The sequence below is a fragment of the Lutra lutra genome, chromosome 6 (genome assembly GCF_902655055.1).
Source record: "Lutra lutra chromosome 6, mLutLut1.2, whole genome shotgun sequence".
In the NCBI taxonomy this organism is placed as follows: domain Eukaryota; kingdom Metazoa; phylum Chordata; class Mammalia; order Carnivora; family Mustelidae; genus Lutra; species Lutra lutra.
In genome coordinates, this window is record NC_062283.1 from 34,618,286 (window position 1) to 34,639,421 (window position 21,136).

Sequence of the window (21,136 nt, forward strand, 5' to 3'; positions counted from 1 at the left end):
GAAATATTTCTATTTATTCCCTTGGGAGAGGTGAATTTTAAGGAATCAAGAGAGCTCAATATAGAGTATTTATGCTACTGTCCATTTATGGTATTTTTCTTCATTTTGGTGAAGTAGCTATTGCCATAACATATAGATATAAAAGTATAAACTGTCTAACCCATGTTTCTTGATTTACAGTAAACTGAACACATTCTGCTACAGAAGATTTACCAGAAGTATATTGCTCTTTTCTCATATTTCTAATTATCATCTAATGGAGAACTCTAAAGTTTCTGCCATTGTTTTGGTTTTTAGTCTCTTACACAGTTTTTTTTACACAGTACCTCGCTGTACTCTTTACAGAAGGTCCAAGAATGAAATCATAGCCAGGATTAATCTTCAAGCTTTTCCATAGAGGTCTCCTTTTTATTTTTATTATTTTTTTAATTTTATTTATTTATTTGGCACAGAGAGAGAGATCACAAGTAGGCAGAGAGGCAGGCAGAGAGAGAGGAGAAGCAGGCTCCCGCCAAACAGAGAGCCCGACGCGGGGCTCGATCCCAGGACCCTGAGATCATGACCTGAGCCGAAGGCAGAGGCCCTAACCCACTGAGCCACCCAGGCGCCCCAGAGGTCTCCTTTTTAGAGGAGGAGGGAAGGTTAGGTGGCTTACTCGCGTTAAGATGACACAGGAAAGGGGTGCCTGAATTCAGTGGGTTAAGCCTCTGCCTTCGGTTCACGTCATGATCTCAGGGTCCTGGAATTGAGCCCTGCATTGGGCTCACTGCTCAGCAGGGAGCCTGATTCCCCCTCTGCCTGCCTCTCTGCCTACTTATGATCTTTCTCTCTGTCAAAATAATAAAATTAAAAAAAAAAAAAAAGAGTCTGTTAAAAAAAAAAATAACACAGAAAGAGTGACAACAGGAGCCCTGGCTTCCGAACACCCAGGTGGATGCTCCTCTCCCCATGAAACCAGTGTCTCTAGAGAGGCGTGCCGCCATAAGTACCAAGTTAACTGGAAGTTGCCTATTTTATCTCAGCTCCAAATTCTAGGAAACATAAAAGACTCATTCATCATAGGGTAGTTTATCAAGAAAATGTGGGTAGAGAAGATAGTAGCGTAAATTCCTAGCAATTTTTTTTTCTTAGCAATTCTTTTTTTTTTTTTTTTAAAGATTTTATTTATTTATTTGTCAGGGACAGAGGGAGAGAGAGCGAGCAAGCACAGGCAGACAGAGGCAGAGGGAGAAGCAGGCTCCCCGCCGAGCAAGGAGCCCGATGTAGGACTTGATCCCAGGACGCTGGGATCATGACCTGAGCCGAAGGCAGCCACTTAACCAACTGAGCCACCCAGGTGTCCCTTTCTTAGCAATTCTTAAGTCTACTTGCAAAGATAGCTGCTGAGAGAAGGTATGTTATCTTAACTCCATCAACTTCTTCAAGACGGAAATTCAAAGGGTAGAGTGAGAATTTGGGGGACAGGACAGTGGGAAGAAAGATGTCTAAGATGTCTGATGAGGCCATTTACTCTGAGGTCATCTCAATTAAATACTGATGGCACAGCCATGCTGGTGGCCCTGAAAGTTCACATCCCTAAATCAACAAAAAAAGAGACAAATTCTAATTTAACTGTCAATCATTATCTGCTTTATCAAGAAAGGGAATGTGTATTTGATTTTGACTGGTATCATACTGAAACACAAGATTAATCTCACATTCTCACATGACCACTAACTCACTCAAGACCCAAAGGAGAAGGGAGCAGTGGCCTAGCCAACACCAGAGCTTGGAGAGAATACAGTTGAACAGGAAGCAGAAGTCACCATGACCTATGCCTGAGTACCAGGGAAGGGAGAGTATAAGAGGGGCAGAAAGAGTTTAACTCCAGGGGTGCCTGGGCGGCTCAGTGGGTTGAGCCTCCACCTTTGGCTGGGGTCGTGATCTCAGAGTCCTGGGATCGGGCACCACATTGAGCTCTCTGCTTGGGAGGGAGCCTGCTTCCCCCCGCTCCCGCCTGCCTCTCTGCCTGCTTATGATCTGTCAAATAAATGAATAAAATCTTAAAAAAAAAAAAAAAGAGTTTAACTCCATAGTTCCTATTTGCTGTTTCCTTTCTCAGATCCGTGCTTAATTAACAATTCATCTAAAATGGTACAATCAGAAGAAGAAGGGCACCTGGGTGGCTCAGTGGGTTAAAGCCTCTGCCTTCAGCTCAGGTCATGATCCCAGAGTCCTGGGATGGAGCCCAGCATCTGGCTCTCTGCTCAGCAGGGAGCCTGCTTCCCTTCCTCTCTCTCTGCCTGCCTCTCTGCCTACTTGTGATCTCTGTCAAATAAATAAATAAAAAATCTTTAAAAAAAGAAGAAAGGGATGATAATCAACACAGAGCCATAGTGGTAGATAGGGGGATTACTCCTTTTCTCTCACACTTAATCTGGAAACCAACTAGAAGTCTGTTATAACTGTAGCAGATAAGAATAAAAAAACATTGGTAATTCAGCCACTAACTTTCAACAAGCCACATGGCCCATAAAGTTCAATTTGATGTATGGGCTACTATTCTCCTTACAAGACTAAACAAACAAACAAACAAACAACCGAAATTAACTGAAGACATTCAAAAGCATTCGAAAATAATTAGTATAAACCACATTTAAGACCTGAAAATAGTGGTTCTCAACATTTTTTCCTCAGGACCCTCTTTAAATCTTGAAAATTGAGGACCTGAAGGAACTTCTAATTATTTATTGATAATTATTGAAATTTAAAGAAAATAATTATTTACCAACTCACTGAAAAATAGTAGTAACCTCATTATATGTTAACACAAGTTATTTTTATGAAAAGTAACTGTATTTTTAAAAGAAATTATTAGTGAGGATGGCATTGTTTTTACAAATTTATAAGTGTAAAATGTGTCTACCTTAATAAAAGACAACCAGATTCTCATACCTACTTTTTTTTTTAAAGATTTTATTTATTTATTTAACAGACAGAGATCACAAGTAGAGAGAGAGACAGGCAGAGAGAGAAGAAGGGAAGCAGGCTCCCTGCTGAGGAGATCATGACCTGAGCTGAAGGCAGAGGCTTTAACCCACTGAGACACCCAGGCACCCCCTCATACCTACTTTTGCATTCACCTGTTGCAATTCTGGTTTAAGACTATGGAAGAAATCCAAACCCCAAAAGATAAATAGTTGGAAAAGGTAAGAGTAGTTTAATAGCCTTTCAAGGTAATTATGAATATAACCATCTGATATGACATCAAAGCTGGACTAGTGGTAGGTTTCATAACGGTGAGCTGTAGTATAGAATGTGAAAGCATATCAATGAACTTTTCATATCATATTACATTAAAATCCACTGGTCTAGCTTGCACAATGAATGAATGGATCTTTTAGTCAGGCATGATCTTGTAACATCTAGTATTGGGAAAATATTGGTTCACTGAGTTACGCAGATCTTCCAAATGTTAGCACATTTCATTATATGTTTTTAAAATCTCATTCATTAAAACCCATTGATCTCATCAGAACTCTTAAGTTTTGGAAAGGTGCCAAGGTCAGAGTGGCAGATACACATTCCCCAAAACCGTAATTTTTATTTGAAAACTCGATAGTTTTCGATAGGCTTACTTCATTCATTTTTAAGAAAGTATCTTCCAAATACTAAATAATCAAGTCTAAATAACAAGTTTGCCCTTTCAAATAAAAATGGTGCTTTCTGAAAAAATGTACTCAAGTTAAGTGCACAAGTGCTTCTCCATGAGATAACCACTACACTTGGGTCTGCAGGAGCGCTCAATGTGTGCTTCCTATCTGTTACAAAGCAGCGAAACAACGTGAAACTCAAGGATTAGGATTTAATAAAATTAGTATTTCTTACACTTCATCAACCACATTAAGTGAAAATGGCTTCCCTTTTTTTCCTTATTTACACAATGAATGAGGGCAGCGAGGCATAAATGATTACTGGCAGAGCTTGGTGTTGCGCCTAGACCTGTGCCGGGGCCCTGGCCGCCTCTACCACTGCAGCTTGTGTGTCTTCAATGCAAGTGTCAATACAGCAAAAAGATAAACAACATCTTAGTAGTATTAAGAAAACAATTTTGACATTATGGACCCCCTAAAAATCCACTAGCTCCTAGACAGAATTGACTAGCTCCTCTATGTTATAAATGGTAATAAATCCAAGCAAAACACAACTCAAAAATACCCTCTTACCTTTGCCAAGACTAAAGACAAATGGTTCATTTCTATCATGACTGGAATCAAACTTCTTTCCATTTGACAACTTCCCTTTGTAATGGACATAAACTTTGTCTCCAATCATTGGTGTTTCCTCACTATTCCCCACTCTTTTGACAATCTAGAAAAGACAAACATCAAGAAAAAGGAGCTGATTTCATTATAATTGGAGAATAGAAATGTCACACAATCCATTCCACATTACCCAGGCAGGTTTACAGACAATTATGCCCTTTCTGAAGGCTTTCCTCCCAGTTCTCTCAATAACCCCCGCTGTTAGAAAACTGTCCTGTACTACTCTCAATCTTTATTGCTATATTTAATTATTCCCTCAAAATTACTTAATAATATAACCAAGAGATCCTGCTTCATGCTAAAGTCTCTCAAAACACAGAGCTAGTTCATACACAAATTAAATTAGATCAAAAAGATTAGTGGACTTTCAAAACCATTCAAAAAGAAGTCCAAAGCAAAATTACAACAGTGAGATTTTATTTACTTCCCTCCTTTGCTAAAAACATTACCTTTTGACTAGATCCCACTAGTTCGGTTTAATTTCAAAAAGCTCGATTTCCTGATAGAACAGGTTATACTTCCTCTTTTGTGAGGACTATTTAACGTGTTAAAAAAAAACCAATATCACTGCATAGTTTGATATGATACTGAACAACCTGTTTTCTAGTAAAACAAATGCCAAAAAAGCTCCAGGCTGAAAAACAGTTAGCTATCATAAAATTCAGTGTATTTATTTTGTTCTTGGCAGAGCAGACCACTAATGCAGTTGGTCAGTTCTGGGAAAAGAAAAGAAAATCCAAGCATGTGGTGGTATAATTTATTCCATCAATCACCTATGCTAAATTAACCACTTTTTTAGGTAACAGGGACTGGTAGCTCATGTCCAAGAAACGTCATTTTAGGGGAAGAGTCTGAATTTTTATATAAAGAATTCAATTATCCACTCCGAAATTCCTTAAGATGTGTCCTCCCAGCCCCACTCTCATATTACCACATAAACACTGTAAATTTATATTCTACAACTTTCTTAGTTCAAAGGTCCAGACATTCTTTGAAGGAAAAGAATCATTACTGCAACTCCACCAAACACCTGTTAGAATGAATCAATGAGTTCAGTCAAGTGGAAGGATACAAAATCAACACACAGAAATCAGTTGTGTTTCTATACACTCCTAGCAAGGGAAGAACTGAAAAAGAAATGAAACAAGCACAGAAATGCAAATCAAACCTGCAGGATACCACCTCACCTGTTCAAAAGGCTATGATCAAAAAGACAAGAGATAATAAGTGTTGGCAAGGTTGTGAGAAAAGGGAACACTCATGTACTCATGTTGGTGGGAATGTAAACTGGTGTAGCCATTGTGGAAAACAGTATGCAGATTCCTCAAAAAAATTAAAAACAGAACTACCATATAATCCCAGCAATTCCACTTCTGGGTATTTCTTTGAGGAAAAGGAAAACACTAGATCAAAAAGATATATGTACCCCCATGTTCAGTGCAGCATTATTCACAACGCCTAAGCTATGTAAACAACCTAAATGTCCACAGATAGATAAATGGATAAAGAAAATGTGGTATATATATACACAGTGGAATGTTAATTCAGTGATAAAAAAGAATAAAATCTTGCCATCTGTGACAACAGGGATGGACCTTGAGAGCATTATGCTAAGTAATAGAGAAAAACAAATCCTGTAGGATCTCACTAATATATATGGAATCTAAAAAAGCTGATCTCACAAAACCAGAGAGTAGAATGTTAGTTGCTAGGGGCTCTGGATTGGGAGAAATGGGAAGATGTGAAGAGTTACCTTAAGGAGATACTTTAAGGATACAATCTAGTCTAGATTTGTTTTAAAAATGTAAGCTCTAGGGACGCCTGGGTGGCTCAGTGGGTTAAGCCTCTGCCTTTGGCTCGGGTCATGATCCCGGGGTTCTGGGATAGAGCCCCGCGTCGGGCTCTCTGCTCTGCGGGAAGCCTGCCTCCACCTCTCTCTCTGCCTGCCTCTCTGCCTACTTGTGATCTCTGTCTGTCAAATAAATAAATAAAATCTTTGAAAAAAAAAATGTAAGCTCCACAATGTAATTTTATCCTCCTGAGCTAGTCACTGATTTCCCAGACGTGCCTTGGTCTTTAAAAAAAAAAACAAACAAAATAAAACATACACACACTGAAAATGTATATATGTATGCATATGTGTATGTATGTATAACATGTATATATGTATATATAATATATATTTATATGTATAATATAATATAATCTCCATATATATGGAGATTACTACAGATGAGTCACTGTGCCAAATGCTTTATATAATCCCAATAATTGTATGAAGTAGAAAGTAGTGTTCCAATATTACAAATGAGGAAATTTCAACACAGAGAGGTTAACTAAATTGCCCTAAGTCACACAGTTAGTAGACCTATTTAATCTTAACCAAAAGCCCCACAGTGAAACCCAAGGCTCTAGATAGGAATAAATGATATGATTTAAAGGGCTTACAATCTCAAAATATTTCTTACAAGCCTAAAAATCTTAGCAGATTTACTCCCTGGAACAAAGCAGGGCTGAAGGCAGACTGGGGACTATGTTCTTTGTCGGGTACACTGAAAAATGAAAGAGAAGGACTCTCATAGAGCAGGGAGATGCTGAGGACAGCCTGCAAAATACCTACTGTCTCCAGAAGTATCCTGGAGTTTGGGAGAAGTGATTCATATAGTTATGGGTTGAGAGGCCCTCTGAAAGACAGCAGGATATAAATCTAGGGCATAAAGTCCCTCATTCTAGAGTTGAAACACTCTGAAATTTACCTTGGCATATAGCAAGCTAACAGTAAAACATGTATATTTAGAAGATCGAGGCACAGAAAAAAAGCTTTCATATAAGCAAGATTAGACAAAACAAACTAAGAAATTCTCATTTGCTGCTGCTGACACAAGGAGATATTAAAACTTAGCTTAGTGGTAATATCAGAGTTCAGCAAGAAAATAATTATACAAAACTTGCATGAGTAACAACAGTGTAGGAGAAATAATGACTTAATATGACTAATATCATTTAATCTCTCTCAGCTCCGCTTTATTTACTTACATGGAATACCAAAATACACCTTCCATAAATGGAAGGGTCAAGATGTGCTCATTGTCTCACAAAACTATTGTGAGACACAAAAACACACATGTAGAAATGGTTAATTACAGAGTGAAAAATATTCAGTGTTTTAACAAGGAAAGCTAATTCAAAGATATATTCTCTGATGAAACCTCAAAAAATATCTTCACTGCACAAACAATAATCTGTATGTAAAAACAAACCCTTTTGAACTCTGCAAGTCAGCTTTTCATTTTCCTCTAATACGTCTCAAACTGAATTGTCACCAGCTAGCTTTAATACACTTAAATATTATGTTAAAATAATAACCCTTGTGTACACTCTTGAGAACTGGGAGACTCAGCCATTTAGAGTCACACAGAACTTGGATCTAGATCCCAGACCTGCCTTTATTTACCCAGCTAGGCCTCAGTTTCACCATCTATAATCTGGGATTAAAAATAAACCTCGGGTTGGGGTGCCTGGGTGGCTCAGTGGGTTAAAGCCTCTGCCTTTGGCTCAGGTCATGATCCCAGGGTCCTGGGATCAAGCCCCGCATAGGGCTGTCTGCTCAGCAGGGAGCCTGCTTTCTCCTCTCTCTCTGCCTGCCTCTCTGCCTACTTGTGATCTGTCTGTCAAATAAATAAATAAAATCTTAAAAAAATAAAATAAAATAAACCTCGGGTCATGCAGATGAACTTGACTGCAGTGTTTAACACTTAGTAAACCCCAATAAACATTAGTCACCTCTACCTCCAGCCAAAAGAAACAAAGGTTTTTATATGTAATCCTTCCAGATAGCAAATTTCCCTGCATGTCATTCATCCTCGTAACCTCACCTTTAATACTCCTCTATCTTTTTTAGAGGTGATATCCTCTCCACGTTCAGCCACAGCTGCTGCTGGGTTTTCTCCATTGTTCTTGGCACCCTCATCAGTAGTCATGGTCTTTTATAAGTAAGAAAACCTGCTGAGAAGAAACATATTTTAGCTAGGTAAAATATCATTGCTTTAAGCATCTGAAAACGTCCCTAGGAACAAGCCTTCCCCAATTTAAGATTTACATAGGGCCAATAAGGTTAAACATTGAACATGAAAACAAAAACATCTGCCATGAGCATGTACTGATGTCAAGAGGCATGTACATAAAATATCATTCAACTCTTCAATTTCCTGTCCAGCACTGGTGTCAAATTAGAGAGCAGTACAAGTCAGGTTTGGTAGTCATTATATTCCTTAATGTGATTACACACCCACAGGCAGTACTTTCAGAACTTTGAAAATGTCTTTTTTCCTATAGTGATATTCTTGACAGAGAATTAACCCATTAGATGATATGATTTTTAAAATGACAATATACAGGGGTGCCTGGTGGCTCAGTCATTAAACTTCCGACTCTTGATTTCAGCTCAGGTTGTGATCTCATGGGTCCTGGGATGGAGCCCCAAGCTGGGCTCTGCACTCAGATGGAAATCTCCTTGACAATCCTCTCCCCCTGCTCCTCCCGCCACCCATGCACACTCACCCTATCATGTGCCCTCTCTCTAAAATAAATAAATAAACCTTTTTTTGTTTTAAATGGCAAAATGTCATAGTGGTAAACAGAACATGTGTTAGAAGCTGAGGGACCCCAGTCCACGTCTCAGCTCCAGCAGTATCTGTCTGACACCGGCAAACTTAATCTGGCTGAGCCTCAATTTCACATCCGTAAAAGGGAGAGAGTACATTGTTCCTGGAGTTCCTGTGAGGCGTTAATGAGATAATGTATGTGAAGAGATTAGTACAGAATCATAACTTACATAAAAATGTAAGCATTTGTCATGCTTATTATTGGGTCCCCTTTAGAGATACATTTTTCATCTCCTGCTCAAATATCTATCTAGAAGGAGGTTCTTCTCTGGCATGGCATTCGAGGCCCTTCACAATCTGATCCTAACCTGGCTTTCACAGGTCTAGCTTTCACTGCTTTCTTTTACTTTCTTTCATGCAGTTCATGCTCTAGTCAAACCAGAGCAATTCCTCAGCCATAACAAACCCTCTGTTTTCCCATCTCCATGCTTTGGTCACTCTTTTTCTTCCCCTCCAAATACTCCTCCCTCTCAAATTCTTCCTCCATCATGCCAATCTTGACTCTATGCATGGAAGTTGTCTGCACTTTTCAGTGATTCCTGAACTCTTCCCTCGATGTGCTACCATTTATTTCTAAGAAGACACATCTGCTAGATTTGAAAGATTCTTGAGGGGTGCCTGGGTGGCTCAGACAGTTAAGCGTCTGCTTTTGGCTCAGGTCCTGGGATCGAGCCCTGCATTGGGCTCTCTGATCAGCAGGGAGCCTGCTTCTCCCTCTCCCTTTCTACCCCTGCTGCTTGTGCTCTCTCCCTCTCCCTTTCCCAATCTCCTCCCCGCCAAAATAAATAAATAAAATCTTGAAAAAAATAAAAAGAAAAGGTCCTTGAGAGCAAGGGCCATGCTTTGTTCATAGGTAGATCCCCTAGACTGCCTCTACCTTTCAGACTGCTACAACAAAACAAGCAAGGAATTTGGAGCCCCTTACAAGCTGTTTGATGTTGGCTATCTTTAACTTCTCTAAGCCTTTCTCCCCACCTGTGTGATTGGAATAATAACATCTACTTTCACAGAGTGATCTTCTGGATTAAATGGTATAATGTGTATTTTTAGAAGTATACATTCCAATGTTAGCTCTTACTATCAGTCACCCAAATGACAGATACTTTTCATGAAGGCAAACCAAGCCCACGGGCCAATGAATAGATGCAACAAAACACACCTCACTGGCTGCCGCCATGATTGATTCCACACGGCTCTCCTGGTCGAGTGGGGAAAGTCAAGGATTAATCACGCTACAGCTATTCCCTATTAAGCTAATAATAATGGACAAAGCTCCCTAAAGTCAATATATAATAACAACACACTGCAGTGTTTTCACTCATTTCCAACTGACCTAAATTTACTTCAGTGTCAACAAAGACAAATCAAATTCTGCTGTGTCCAAAAATCTTCAAAGAGAACACCAAAGACCAGGGGCTAAGCCCCTTTGCTTTATTTTCTAGTACAGTTTATACCAAACACAAAAGATCCAAATGCTTGGCTCAGGATAAGGGAGAGGCCAGAACAAAGCATTCTCAAACAAACAACAACAGAAATTACGTACCCAGCTGTATGTGATGCTAGGCTAGATAATTAGGAAAATTACATGAACAGGGTTGGTTTCCAGCTTCTAGTAACCAGCTGCTTATGACAGACTTCTCTAATGCATGGGGACTTGTAGAAGGCACCTCCAAAACAGAGAGGAAAAGATCTTTTAAATATTTGGGGAGTCATGAATCTTACTCCTGGAAAAATCCATTGACATAAAAAAATGCCCTGGCCTTCATAGATAAACTGACATCCATCAATAGACCCCTGGCAAATCCTGACTTAAATCAATGAGAGGGGCTCCTGGGTGGCTCAGTGGGTTAAAGGCTCTGCCTTCGGCTCAGGTCATGATCCCAGGGTCCTGGGATCGAGCCCCACATCGGGTTCTCTGCTCGGGAGGGAGCCTGCTCCCCACTCTCTCTGTCTCTGCCTGCCTCTCTGCCTACTTGTGATCTCTGTCAAATAAATAAAATCTTAAAAAAGAAAAATAAATGAGAAAATTAAAATAAACAGGTGGAAGGTTATAGGGAATAGGACAGCGATACAGTCTCAAAGCATGAACCTTCAGATTACTAAATAAAGAAAAAGCACTTTCCAATGATCTGACAGATACCCCTTAGCACAAGCAGTCTGCATCATGACCTAATGGTGCATTACCAAAAAATAAAACACGGCGATCACTGTGCCTCCTGGATGGAATGGGAACTACATTGTGATGTGATGTGATGGAATGGGAACTATACATGTAGTATTCCTACCAAAGGTATTTAATCTGAAACTAATCAAGAAGAAAAGACAAGGGTGCCTGGATGGCTCAGTCGTTAAGTGGCTGCCTTAGGCTCAGGTCATGATCCCAGGGTCCTGGGACAGAGTTCCATATAAGGCTCCCTGCTCAGCGGGAAGCCTGACTTCTCCCTCTCCCGCTCCCTCTCCCCCTGCTTTGTGTTCCCTCTCCTCTGTGTCTCTCTCTGCCAAATAAATAAATAAAATCTTAAAAAAAAAAAAAAAGAAGAAAAATACAAAATCAGTTGTGGAATATCATATAAGACCACTGGACTAGATGCCTCAAAATGTTAACGTTATGAACGTATCCCTCACTCAGAAAAAGATAGGGGGCCTGTCCCAGTTTAAAGGAGACTAAAGAGATACAACAACCATTAGGAGAAGGAAAGGAAAAGTGAACTGGGGCAAATTGGAGGAGGAGATGAACCATGAGAGACTATGGACTCTGAGAAACAATCTGAGGGTTTTAGAGGGGAGGGAGGTGGGGGAATGGGTGAGCCTGGTGGTGGGTACTGCAGAGGGCCCATATTGTACAGAGCACTGGGTGTGGTGCAAAAACAATGAATCCTGGAACACTGCATCAAAAACTAATGATGTGTTTTATGGTGACTAACAAACACACACACACACACACACACACGCACGCACACAAGACTAAAGAGATACAACAACCAAATAAGATGTGTGATCTGTGGCTAGAAACTGGATTAGGGGGATGAAAGTGTTATAAAAGCATATTTTGGGGAGAATTAGAAAGACTTAAAAAATGAGACTGTACATTAGATATTATTACTTTATAATGTTAACTTTCTAGAGTGTGATACAGTATTGTGGTCCTATGTAGGATAATATCCTCATTCTTAGGAGACACATCCTGAATTATTTAGGTGTGAGATGTCATGACGTCTGCTACTTACTTTCATATAATTTAAGAGGGACAGTGAGAGTGTGTGTGTGTGTGCGTGTGCACGCAAGCACAAATACCACAAAAAAAACTAAAAGTTCTGAAAAAGCATGACTACCCCACATCCGAAGGCATTGCCTTTCTTTTTAATTCTTATCAATTGGGGATCCACTACATTTTTAAATGAAAATATTGTCAATCAAAAAACAGCTCAGTCAGTTAAGTGTCTGACTCTTGATCTTAGCTTAGGTCATAATCTCAGGGTCATTAGGCTGTCCTCAGCCAGGAGTTTGCTTGACAATCTCTGCCCTTCTCACTACCCGCACCACCTCCCCCCGGGGTCCCCGCCACTCCTACTTGTTCACATCACTCTATCAAATAAATAAATCTTTAAAAAGCCAATTCTTTTGGTTCTAACCTTACCCCTTAGAAACAACAGCTTGCTAAAATTCAATAGAGAACTTAGAAGTTGATTTGCTAACTTTATAAGTCTCATTTGATAAAGGAATTTGGTCTTCACATTTGGTTCTAACACTTAAAGGAATGCAAGTAATTGTAATCTCAGACAATAGTTCCGAGTAGTATGGAGTATATGAAAAGGGGTAGCACGAGTAATTAAAACACAAAAATAAAAAACAATGAAACACCTTTCAACTTTCAAAAGCAGATAAATCTGGAACAATAAAGAAATAAACTGAACTCTTCAAGTTTCTCCCATCAATTTCAGTTTGTCCTTTGGGGTACAGATTTTTATAAACAAACAAAACAAATTTTTAAAAAACCTTCTTCCTTGACCTAGTCTTATATGAAAAAAGGCAGTAAGATGAGACAATTCCTGAAAATCTGCAAGACACACTGAGAAAGTTTCCCTTTTTTCATAAGGGAGCCTTTTCTTCTTTCCCCTACTCTGGGTTTATTCTGGATTTAAAATCACTATGTAGCTATGGATATTAATCTATGATAAAGCTCACTGTTCTGAACTGTCCAAAGGGGGGAAACTCCTACCCAGTACATCAGAGAGGGAACACACAGTTCTGTTATGGACATGCCAGATAAGCAGGCACTTTCCAAAGTGCAAGTCAGCAAACACCTGAGACATAACAGAAAAATGAGAATGCGCTTAAAATTTCACCAACACTGTATTGAAAAATTCAGTTAACATAACTAAATTGTCAGATCCCCCAAATGAGAAATCAATTTTTTTGAGAAATCATTTTAAAGCATTATCCACTAGTTCTCCATGTGTATTACTCACTGTGTTGTTCTCTGTTAAAATATAGATAACTTGAATCAGATTATCCTACTAACAGGAGAGTTTTCAGAGAGAAGACAAAAAAAGAATATCAGAACTGGAATCTTTGTTAATGGCAAAGAAAAACAACAATAGCATTCTAAGTACCGCAGATGCCTGGGCCATAACAGCTTTCAGCCTCTTAAAACTAAAACATAAAAGAAAGAAAACACACAAGGAAAAAGGTATACCCTAGGACTTGTAACTAAATGCAATAGTTTATCTTAATTTTGAAAATACCCATGTAAGGATGAACCAGAAAGCCCTCATTGACTTTCAACCCCATGACTGTCAAAACATACAAGCCCATTAACACATGGGAGTGTCAAGAGGAATTATCTCTTTGTAGACAAGATACACATACAAAAAGGATAAATATGCAAGCAGAGGAAACAAGATCACATCCGAGGACAGACTACACATCAATATGAAGCTGCACACTATGTTTAGCCATCTATTTTCCCCAAGTTAACTTCCTTCCTCCACACTAGTATGGGGAATGGGAAGATGATGACTGATATTCCCACACATGCCCATACATTTTTTTCTCCTTCAAAAAAGGAACCTGTGAAAAGATGTACAAATGGCCAATAAACACATGAAAAGATGCTCGACATCATTAGTTTTTAGGGAAAATGCAAATAAAAATCACAATGAAATACGTGAGGGGGAAAACTTTCCCCTTCTTCCCTTCCAGGTTCTTTCGCTGGTCTAATATTTAAGTTGACATAAGATAGATTAACAAGAAAAAAAAAAAACCCAAATTTTGAACCTATGGGAACCCCTAAGATATGAAGTTCCCAGACACATAAGCAACTGCATGTTATGAGCCATCCTGAGCGAAGGAGAAGGGAGTAGGGGTGTGGGGCTTCAAAGTGGAGGAAGACAATTCACAGGATGATGGGAGGAACAAGGGTTTGGTAAACAAATGTTTGCCCTGCCATGCAGGTAAGTCTTTTTTTATATAAAAAGTTATCTCTGGTATTAGCTCTCATCCTGCTACAGGCCCTCCATGTAAATTCTTTAAGTCAGCACAGGGAGAGGTATGTATGTATGTATGTATGTATGTATGACTGAATCGATCAATCAACCTACCTCTCCTCAATCTGTTAGACCTCGATTGCCTTCCGCTCAAAAGAGTCCACATGCCCAAGTGGCATATTTTGGGATTACATGTTATGCTCCCCCTTAGATACTTTCACACCCATGAGAATAGCTATTTTCAAAAAATGGAAAATAGCAAATGTCTGGGGAGACTGTAGAGAAACTGGAACCCTCATGCATTGCTGGTGGGAATATAAAATGGCACATCCTTTGTGGTTCATCGGAATGTTCCACACAGAATTACCATTATGATCCAGCTATTCCACTCCTGGATATACACTCAAAATGACTGAAACAGAGACCTGCACAACAATCTCCAGAGCAGCACTCTTCACAACAGCCTGAAGGTGGAAACAATCCAAGTGTCCATAAACAAAATATGGTGCCTGTGCTTATATGTATGATTAAACCATCCAGCCATAAAAATAAAATACTGACACATGCTACAACATGGATAAACCTTAAAAACATTATGCTAAGTGAAATAAACCAGACACAAAACGGCAAATATTCTAGGACTCTACTTCTAATGAGGTACCCAGAATAGGCAAATTCATAGACACAGAAAAGTAAAATAGAGGTTAGTAGGGGCTGGAGGAAGGGGGCATGGACTGTTGTTTAATGGGTGCAGAGCTTCTGTTTGGGAAGGTGAAAACATTCTGGAGAACAAAAGTGGTAATAATAGCACGACAGTGTGAATGTACTTACTGTCACTGCACTGTACATTTAATACTGGTAAAAACTGTAAATTTTATGTTATGTATATTTAAGCACAATTGAAAAAAGAAAAAAGAGGGGTCTGGGTGGCTCAGTCGGTTAAGCGTCTGCCTTCAGCTCTAGTCATGATCTTGGAGTCCTGGATGACTTCAGAGTCCTGGGATGGAGGCCCAATGTGGGGGTCCCTGCTCGGTATGGAGCTTGCTTCTCCTTTTCCCTCTGCCCTTCCCCCCCACTCTTTTAAAAAAGAAATAAGTCTGAGGCCAGAGCAAGACAGGAATTAACAGAACAGTCAGCCAGACTTAACTTCTCTCTTTAATCCTCTTAACTGAAGATGCCTTGCTCATTTCCAGTGTACATCCTCAGTGTACATCAAAAGTGTACGCTGAGCCCGGCCTCCAGCAGGAACCACGGCATCAACTCTTCAGGGACCTAAGACTCAGATGTCCAGTTAAGAAGACGGGAGAGGAAAAAGAATCCTCAACAGAATTACCACGTTATAGCTACAAACTACTGCCTCCTTTATTCCATCTCTTAGATACACGCAATGTTTTGCTACACTTGCTTTTCTCAGGTCAAGCAGTTACTGAAGAAAGCAAAGTTAACAGACCAAATTTATAATTTTTTAAAAGATTTTTATTTTTTATTTAACAGAGAGAGAGAACACAAACAGGGGGAGTAGGAGAGGGAGAAGCAGTCTTCCCACTGAGCAGGGAGCCTGATGCGGGGCTTGATCTCAGGACCCTGGGATCATGACCTGAGCCAAAAGCAGATGCTTAATGACTGAGCCACCCAGGTGCCCCCAAATTTATAATTACTCTGTCAATGACTACTTCGATGAATTACTGTTCTCAAGTATTATATTAGTATTAAAACAAAAAAAAATCTAGAAAATATTAGACCATCCAAATTCCAAAGGTTGAAAGACAGTACTAAATTATCAACTTTCTCCAAGAGGGCCTTGGAATTATAGAAAAATCGATAAAGCTCTGAGCTGGAAAACAAGAAAAGGTGTGTCACTGAATTAGAAGGCAGAAGGGATCAGACTGAAAGAGAGGACAAAGAAGCACAAACTGGCTTTTAAACAGCAACTGTAAGAAGAGCTCTTCCCAAAGGAGTCTTGGGTGAGCATTATCAAAAGCAGGAGTGGACAAGAGAAATTAAGCAGAGAACCACATCTAGGGAAGAAAGCAGAAGCCATGTTTGGGTCAAGAAGCCATGTTTGGACCAATTAGGTTGGGCAGGTTTCCTTCTCTCCCTAGTGTACAAGGTGGCTCCCATTCTTTATAAAGGGTATAAGGATTTTCTTTATTCCTGGGGTTCAGACTTATCACAGGATATATTGTGGTATTTGACTTCTTTCCTTAATTCCCACAGAAGACTTGATATCCTGGTCTTTAATTGCTTAAGATGAGTCTCTGGGGATCTCAGGGAAGTTCCTACTATTATTTCATTTCCTTCATTGTCTGTCCTCTACTTCAAAGTCTTACTAGACAGACTGTACACATCTCAGTTTTATCCTTCAAATCTCTTAAGCATATTTCTAAACACGGGATAAACATGAGAATCATCTGGGAAGCTTTAAAAAAAGCCACTGATGCCAGCACCCCACTCGCAGAGAATCTGCATTTAATTGGTCTGGGGTGGGGCCGGGGCCTCAGTGGGGTTTTTTGTTTGAGATTTATTTGTTTGAGAGACAGAGCACACATGAGTGGGAGGGGCAAAAGGAGAGGGAGAAAATATCAAGCAGACACCACGCTGAAAATGGAGCCTAACTCAGCGCTCTATTTCATGACCCTGAGATCATGACCTGAGCAGAAACCAAGAGCTGGATGATGCTCAACTAACTGAGGCACCCAGGTGCCCTAAGGGCATTAGCATTTTTATTTTATTATTTTTATTAACGTATACTGTATTATTTGCCCCAGGGGTACAGGTCTGTGAATCGTCAGGCTTACACACTTCACAGCACTCACCATAGCACGTACCCTCCCCAATGTCCATAACCCAACAACCCTCGCCACATCCCCCCTCCCCACAGCAACCCTCAGTTTGTTTTGTGAGATTAAGAGTCTCTTACGGTTTGTCTCCCTCCCGATCCCATCGTGTTTCATTTATTCTTTTCCTACCCCCCAAACCCCCAACCCTGCCTCTCAAATTCCTCATATCAGGGAGATCATTTAATTGCCTTTCTCTGATTGACTTATTTTGCTAAGCATAATACCCTCTAGTTCCATCCAAATCACTGCAAATGGCAAGATTTCATTCCTTTTCATGGTTGCATAGTATTCCATTGTATGGAATACTATGCAACATACCACATCTTCTTTATCCATTCATCTGTTCATTCCATTGTATATATATATATACATACCACATCTTCTTTTATTTATTTATTTATCTATCTATCTATCTATCAATCAGAGAGAGAGAGAGAGAGCACAGGCAGACAGAGTGGCAGGCAGAGTCAGAGGGAGAAGCAGGCTCCCCGCCAAGCAAGGAGCCCGATGTGGGACTTGATCCCAGGATGGTGGGATCATGACCTGAGCTGAAGGTAGCCGCTTAACCAACTGAGCCACCCAGGCATCCCATACACCACATCTTCTTTATCCATTCATCTGTTCATGGACATTTAGGTTCCTTCCATAGTTTTTCTATCATGGACATTGTTGCTATAAACATTTGGGTGCACGTGCCCCTTCAGATCACTACATTTGTATCTTTGGGGTAAATACCCAATAGTGCAATTGCTGGATCATAGGGTAGCCTATTTTCAACATTTTGAGGAACCTTCCACATTGTTTTCCAGAGTGGCTGCACCAGCTTGCATTCCCACCAACAGTGTAGGAGAGTTCTTTTTTCTCCACATCCTCGCCAACATCTATCATTTCCCGACTTGTTAATTTTAGCCAATCTGACTGGTGTGAGGAAGTATCTCATTGTGGTTTTGATTTGTATTTCCCTGATGCCAAGTAATGTGGAGCACTTTTTCATGTGTCTGTTGGCCAACTGGAGGTCTTTTTTGCAGAAATGTCTGTTCATGTCTTCTGCCCATTTCTTGATTGGATTATTTGTTCTTTGGGTGTTGACTTTGATAATTCTTTATAGATTATGGATACTAGCCCTTTATCTGATATGTCATTTGCGAATATCTTCTCCCCTTCTGTCAGCTGTCTTTTGGTTGACTGTTTCCTTTGCTGTGCAAAAGCTTTTGATCTTGATGAAGTCCCAATAGTTCCTTTTTGCCCTTGCTTCCCTTGCCTTTGGCAATGTTCCTAGAAAGAAGTTACTGCAGCTGAGGTCGAAGAGGTTGATGCCTGTGTTCTCCTCAAGGATTTTGATGGATTCCTGTCTCACACTGAGCTCTTTCGGCCATTTTGGGTCTATTTTTGTGTGTGGTGTAAAGAAATAGTCCAGTTTCATTCTTCTGCATGTGGCTGTCCAATTTTCCCAACGCCACTTGTTGAAGAGACTGTCTTTTTTCCATTGAACATTCTTTCAACTTGGTTAGATTTTAGTTCTTTTCTTTCTCTAGAAAGGCATTTTGTTTCTCCAGAAAGGGTTTCTCTAATATCTTCCATGCCTTTTTCGAGCCCAGCTAGCATCCTGAGAATTGTCATTCCAAACTCTAGTTCTGAATGTCCGTATTGATTAGGTTCCTAGCTATTGGTACTGCCTCTAGTTCTTTTTTTTGTGGTGAGTTTTTCCGCTTTGTCATTTTATCCAGATAATATATGAACGAGAGAATAAAATACTAAAAGGGTGGCAAAGACCCCAGAAAAATGTACACTAACCAAATCAGAAGAGATCCAAAACCAGGGGGAGAAGAAAAGGGGAGAAAGGGGGAAAAAAAGGTATGTATGTATGTGTGCATGTGCATTTGTGTGTGTGTGTGTGTGTATAAAAAACAGAGCTACCCACTTGAACTTGGGTGTATTTATGTCTCTTAGAAGAAACAACTTCCCAGAAAGGGGAACCCTCCTACACTGTTGGTGGGAATGCAACCTGGTGCAACCACTCTGGAAAACAGCATTGAGGTTCCTCAGAAAGTTGAAAATAGAGCTACTCTATGACCCAGCAATTGCACTACTGGGTATTTATCCTAAAGATAAAGACAAATGTAAAGATAAAGACAAATGTAGTGATCTGAAGGGGCACATGCACCCAAATGTTTATAGCAGCAATGTCCACAATAGCCAAACTATGGAAAGAACCTAGATCCATGAACAGATGAATAGATAGAGAAGATGTGGTATGTATGTATGTATGTGTGTGTGTATATATAGATTAGATAGATAGATCTATCTATATCTGTACACACACACACACACACACACACACACACACACACACACACAATGGAATACCATGCAGGCATGAAAAGGAATGAAATCTTGCCATTTGAGACAACGTGGATGGAACTAGAGGGTATTATGCTTAGTGAAATAAGTTAATCAGAGAAAGACAATTATCATATGATCTCCCTCATAAGAGGAAGTAGAGAGGCAATGTGGGGGGTTTGGGGGATAGGGAAAGAATAATGAAACAAGATGGGATCGGGAGGGAGACAAACCTAAGAGACTCTTAATCTCACAAAACAAACTGAGGGTTGCTGGGGGGAGGGGGGAGGGAGAGGGTGGTGGGGTTATGGACACTGGGGAAGGTATGTGCTATGGTGAGTGCTGTGAAGTGTGTAAACCTTGCAAGTCACAGACCTGTACCTCTGGGGCTAATAATACATTACATGTTAATAAAAAAAATTAGAAATTATAAAAAGAAAAAAAGAAACAACCTCCCAAAATTTTAAAGAAAGAAAATACACACACACACGCACACACACACACACACACATATATATACAAAAATAAGGGTAAACATGATGAAGGGATGGAATATGACTGTCAAGATGAAAAATTTTTTTAAATTCTAAAAAAGGAATTGATAAGTTCATTCAAAAAAAGAAAACAGGAGAGAATGTGCTCAGGCTGGAGATGAAAACAAAGCCATGTGCTAGATTAGGGTATATATATATATTTTTTAAAGATTTTATTTATTTATTTGACAGAGAGAGAGAGAACACAAGTAGGCAGAGAGGCAGGCAGAGAGACAGGAGGAAGCAGGCTCCCCGCTGAGCAGAGAGCCCGACGCGGGACTCGATCCCAGGACTCCGAGATCATGACCTGAGCCGAAGGCAGCAGCTTAACCCACTGAGCCACCCAGGCGCCCCTAGATTAGGGTATATTTTGATCTACTGTAAGAAATTGTATCTGAAAATTTTTTAGGAAAAAAAACCTATATGTATATGGAAAATAGGGTTAAATACAATGAAGGGATAAAATATGACTTTAACAATGAAGGTTTAAAAAGATTTTTTTTTTTTAGAAAGGTATTGTTAAGATAAACTAGTTAAAAAACGTTAAAAGAGGAAAGAGGAAAAGTTAAAGAAATAGAATAAGAGGGGTGCCTGGGTGGCTCAGTTGGTTAAGCAACTGCCTTCGGCTCAGGTCATGATCCCAGGGTCCTGGGACCAAGCCCCATGTTAGGATCCTTACTCAGCAGGGAGCCTGCTTCTCCCTCTCCCTCTCTGCCTGCTACTCTGCCTGCTTGTGCTTGCTCTCTCTCTGTCAAATAAACAAATAAAATTAAAAAAAAAAAAAAAGAAATAGAATAAGAAATAAAATAAAATTTAAAAAATTTAATTTGGAAGACTAAAGGATCCTGGGGGAAAAGCCAGGAATTCTATGGGTTGCTTTCTCCTAGCTCTGGAGTTCCGTTGTTCTCCTTGATCAGTGAGCTTGGTCTTGGCTGGATGTTCTTGCTAATCTTCTGGGGGAGGGGCCTG

The 21,136-nt window shown here is 39.8% G+C and overlaps 2 protein-coding genes across 5 annotated transcripts in view; both read right to left on the bottom strand.

Moving 5' to 3' along the window:
* Positions 1-8,306, bottom strand: part of FKBP5 (FKBP prolyl isomerase 5) — a 53,443-nt gene extending 45,137 nt beyond the window's left edge. Inside the window, exons 1-2 of the mRNA XM_047734082.1 lie at positions 8,180-8,306; positions 4,206-4,350 (exon numbers count right to left, since the gene is read on the bottom strand). Of these exons, the coding sequence (XP_047590038.1) occupies positions 4,206-4,350; positions 8,180-8,284 (250 nt within the window). The 5' untranslated portion in view covers positions 8,285-8,306. The remainder of the gene's footprint in view (positions 1-4,205; positions 4,351-8,179) is intronic.
* The window catches only part of LOC125102683 (uncharacterized), a 66,845-nt gene continuing 53,888 nt past the window's right edge, over positions 8,180-21,136 (bottom strand). For 2 of the 4 annotated variants that reach the window (XM_047734088.1, XM_047734083.1), the window contains exon 4: positions 8,180-8,306. The gene's annotated coding sequence lies outside the window, so the exon portion shown is untranslated. Of the gene's footprint in view, positions 8,307-10,511; positions 10,636-21,136 lie in introns of those variants that run through there. The other 2 variants (XM_047734089.1, XM_047734085.1) reach the window with 1 other exon arrangement.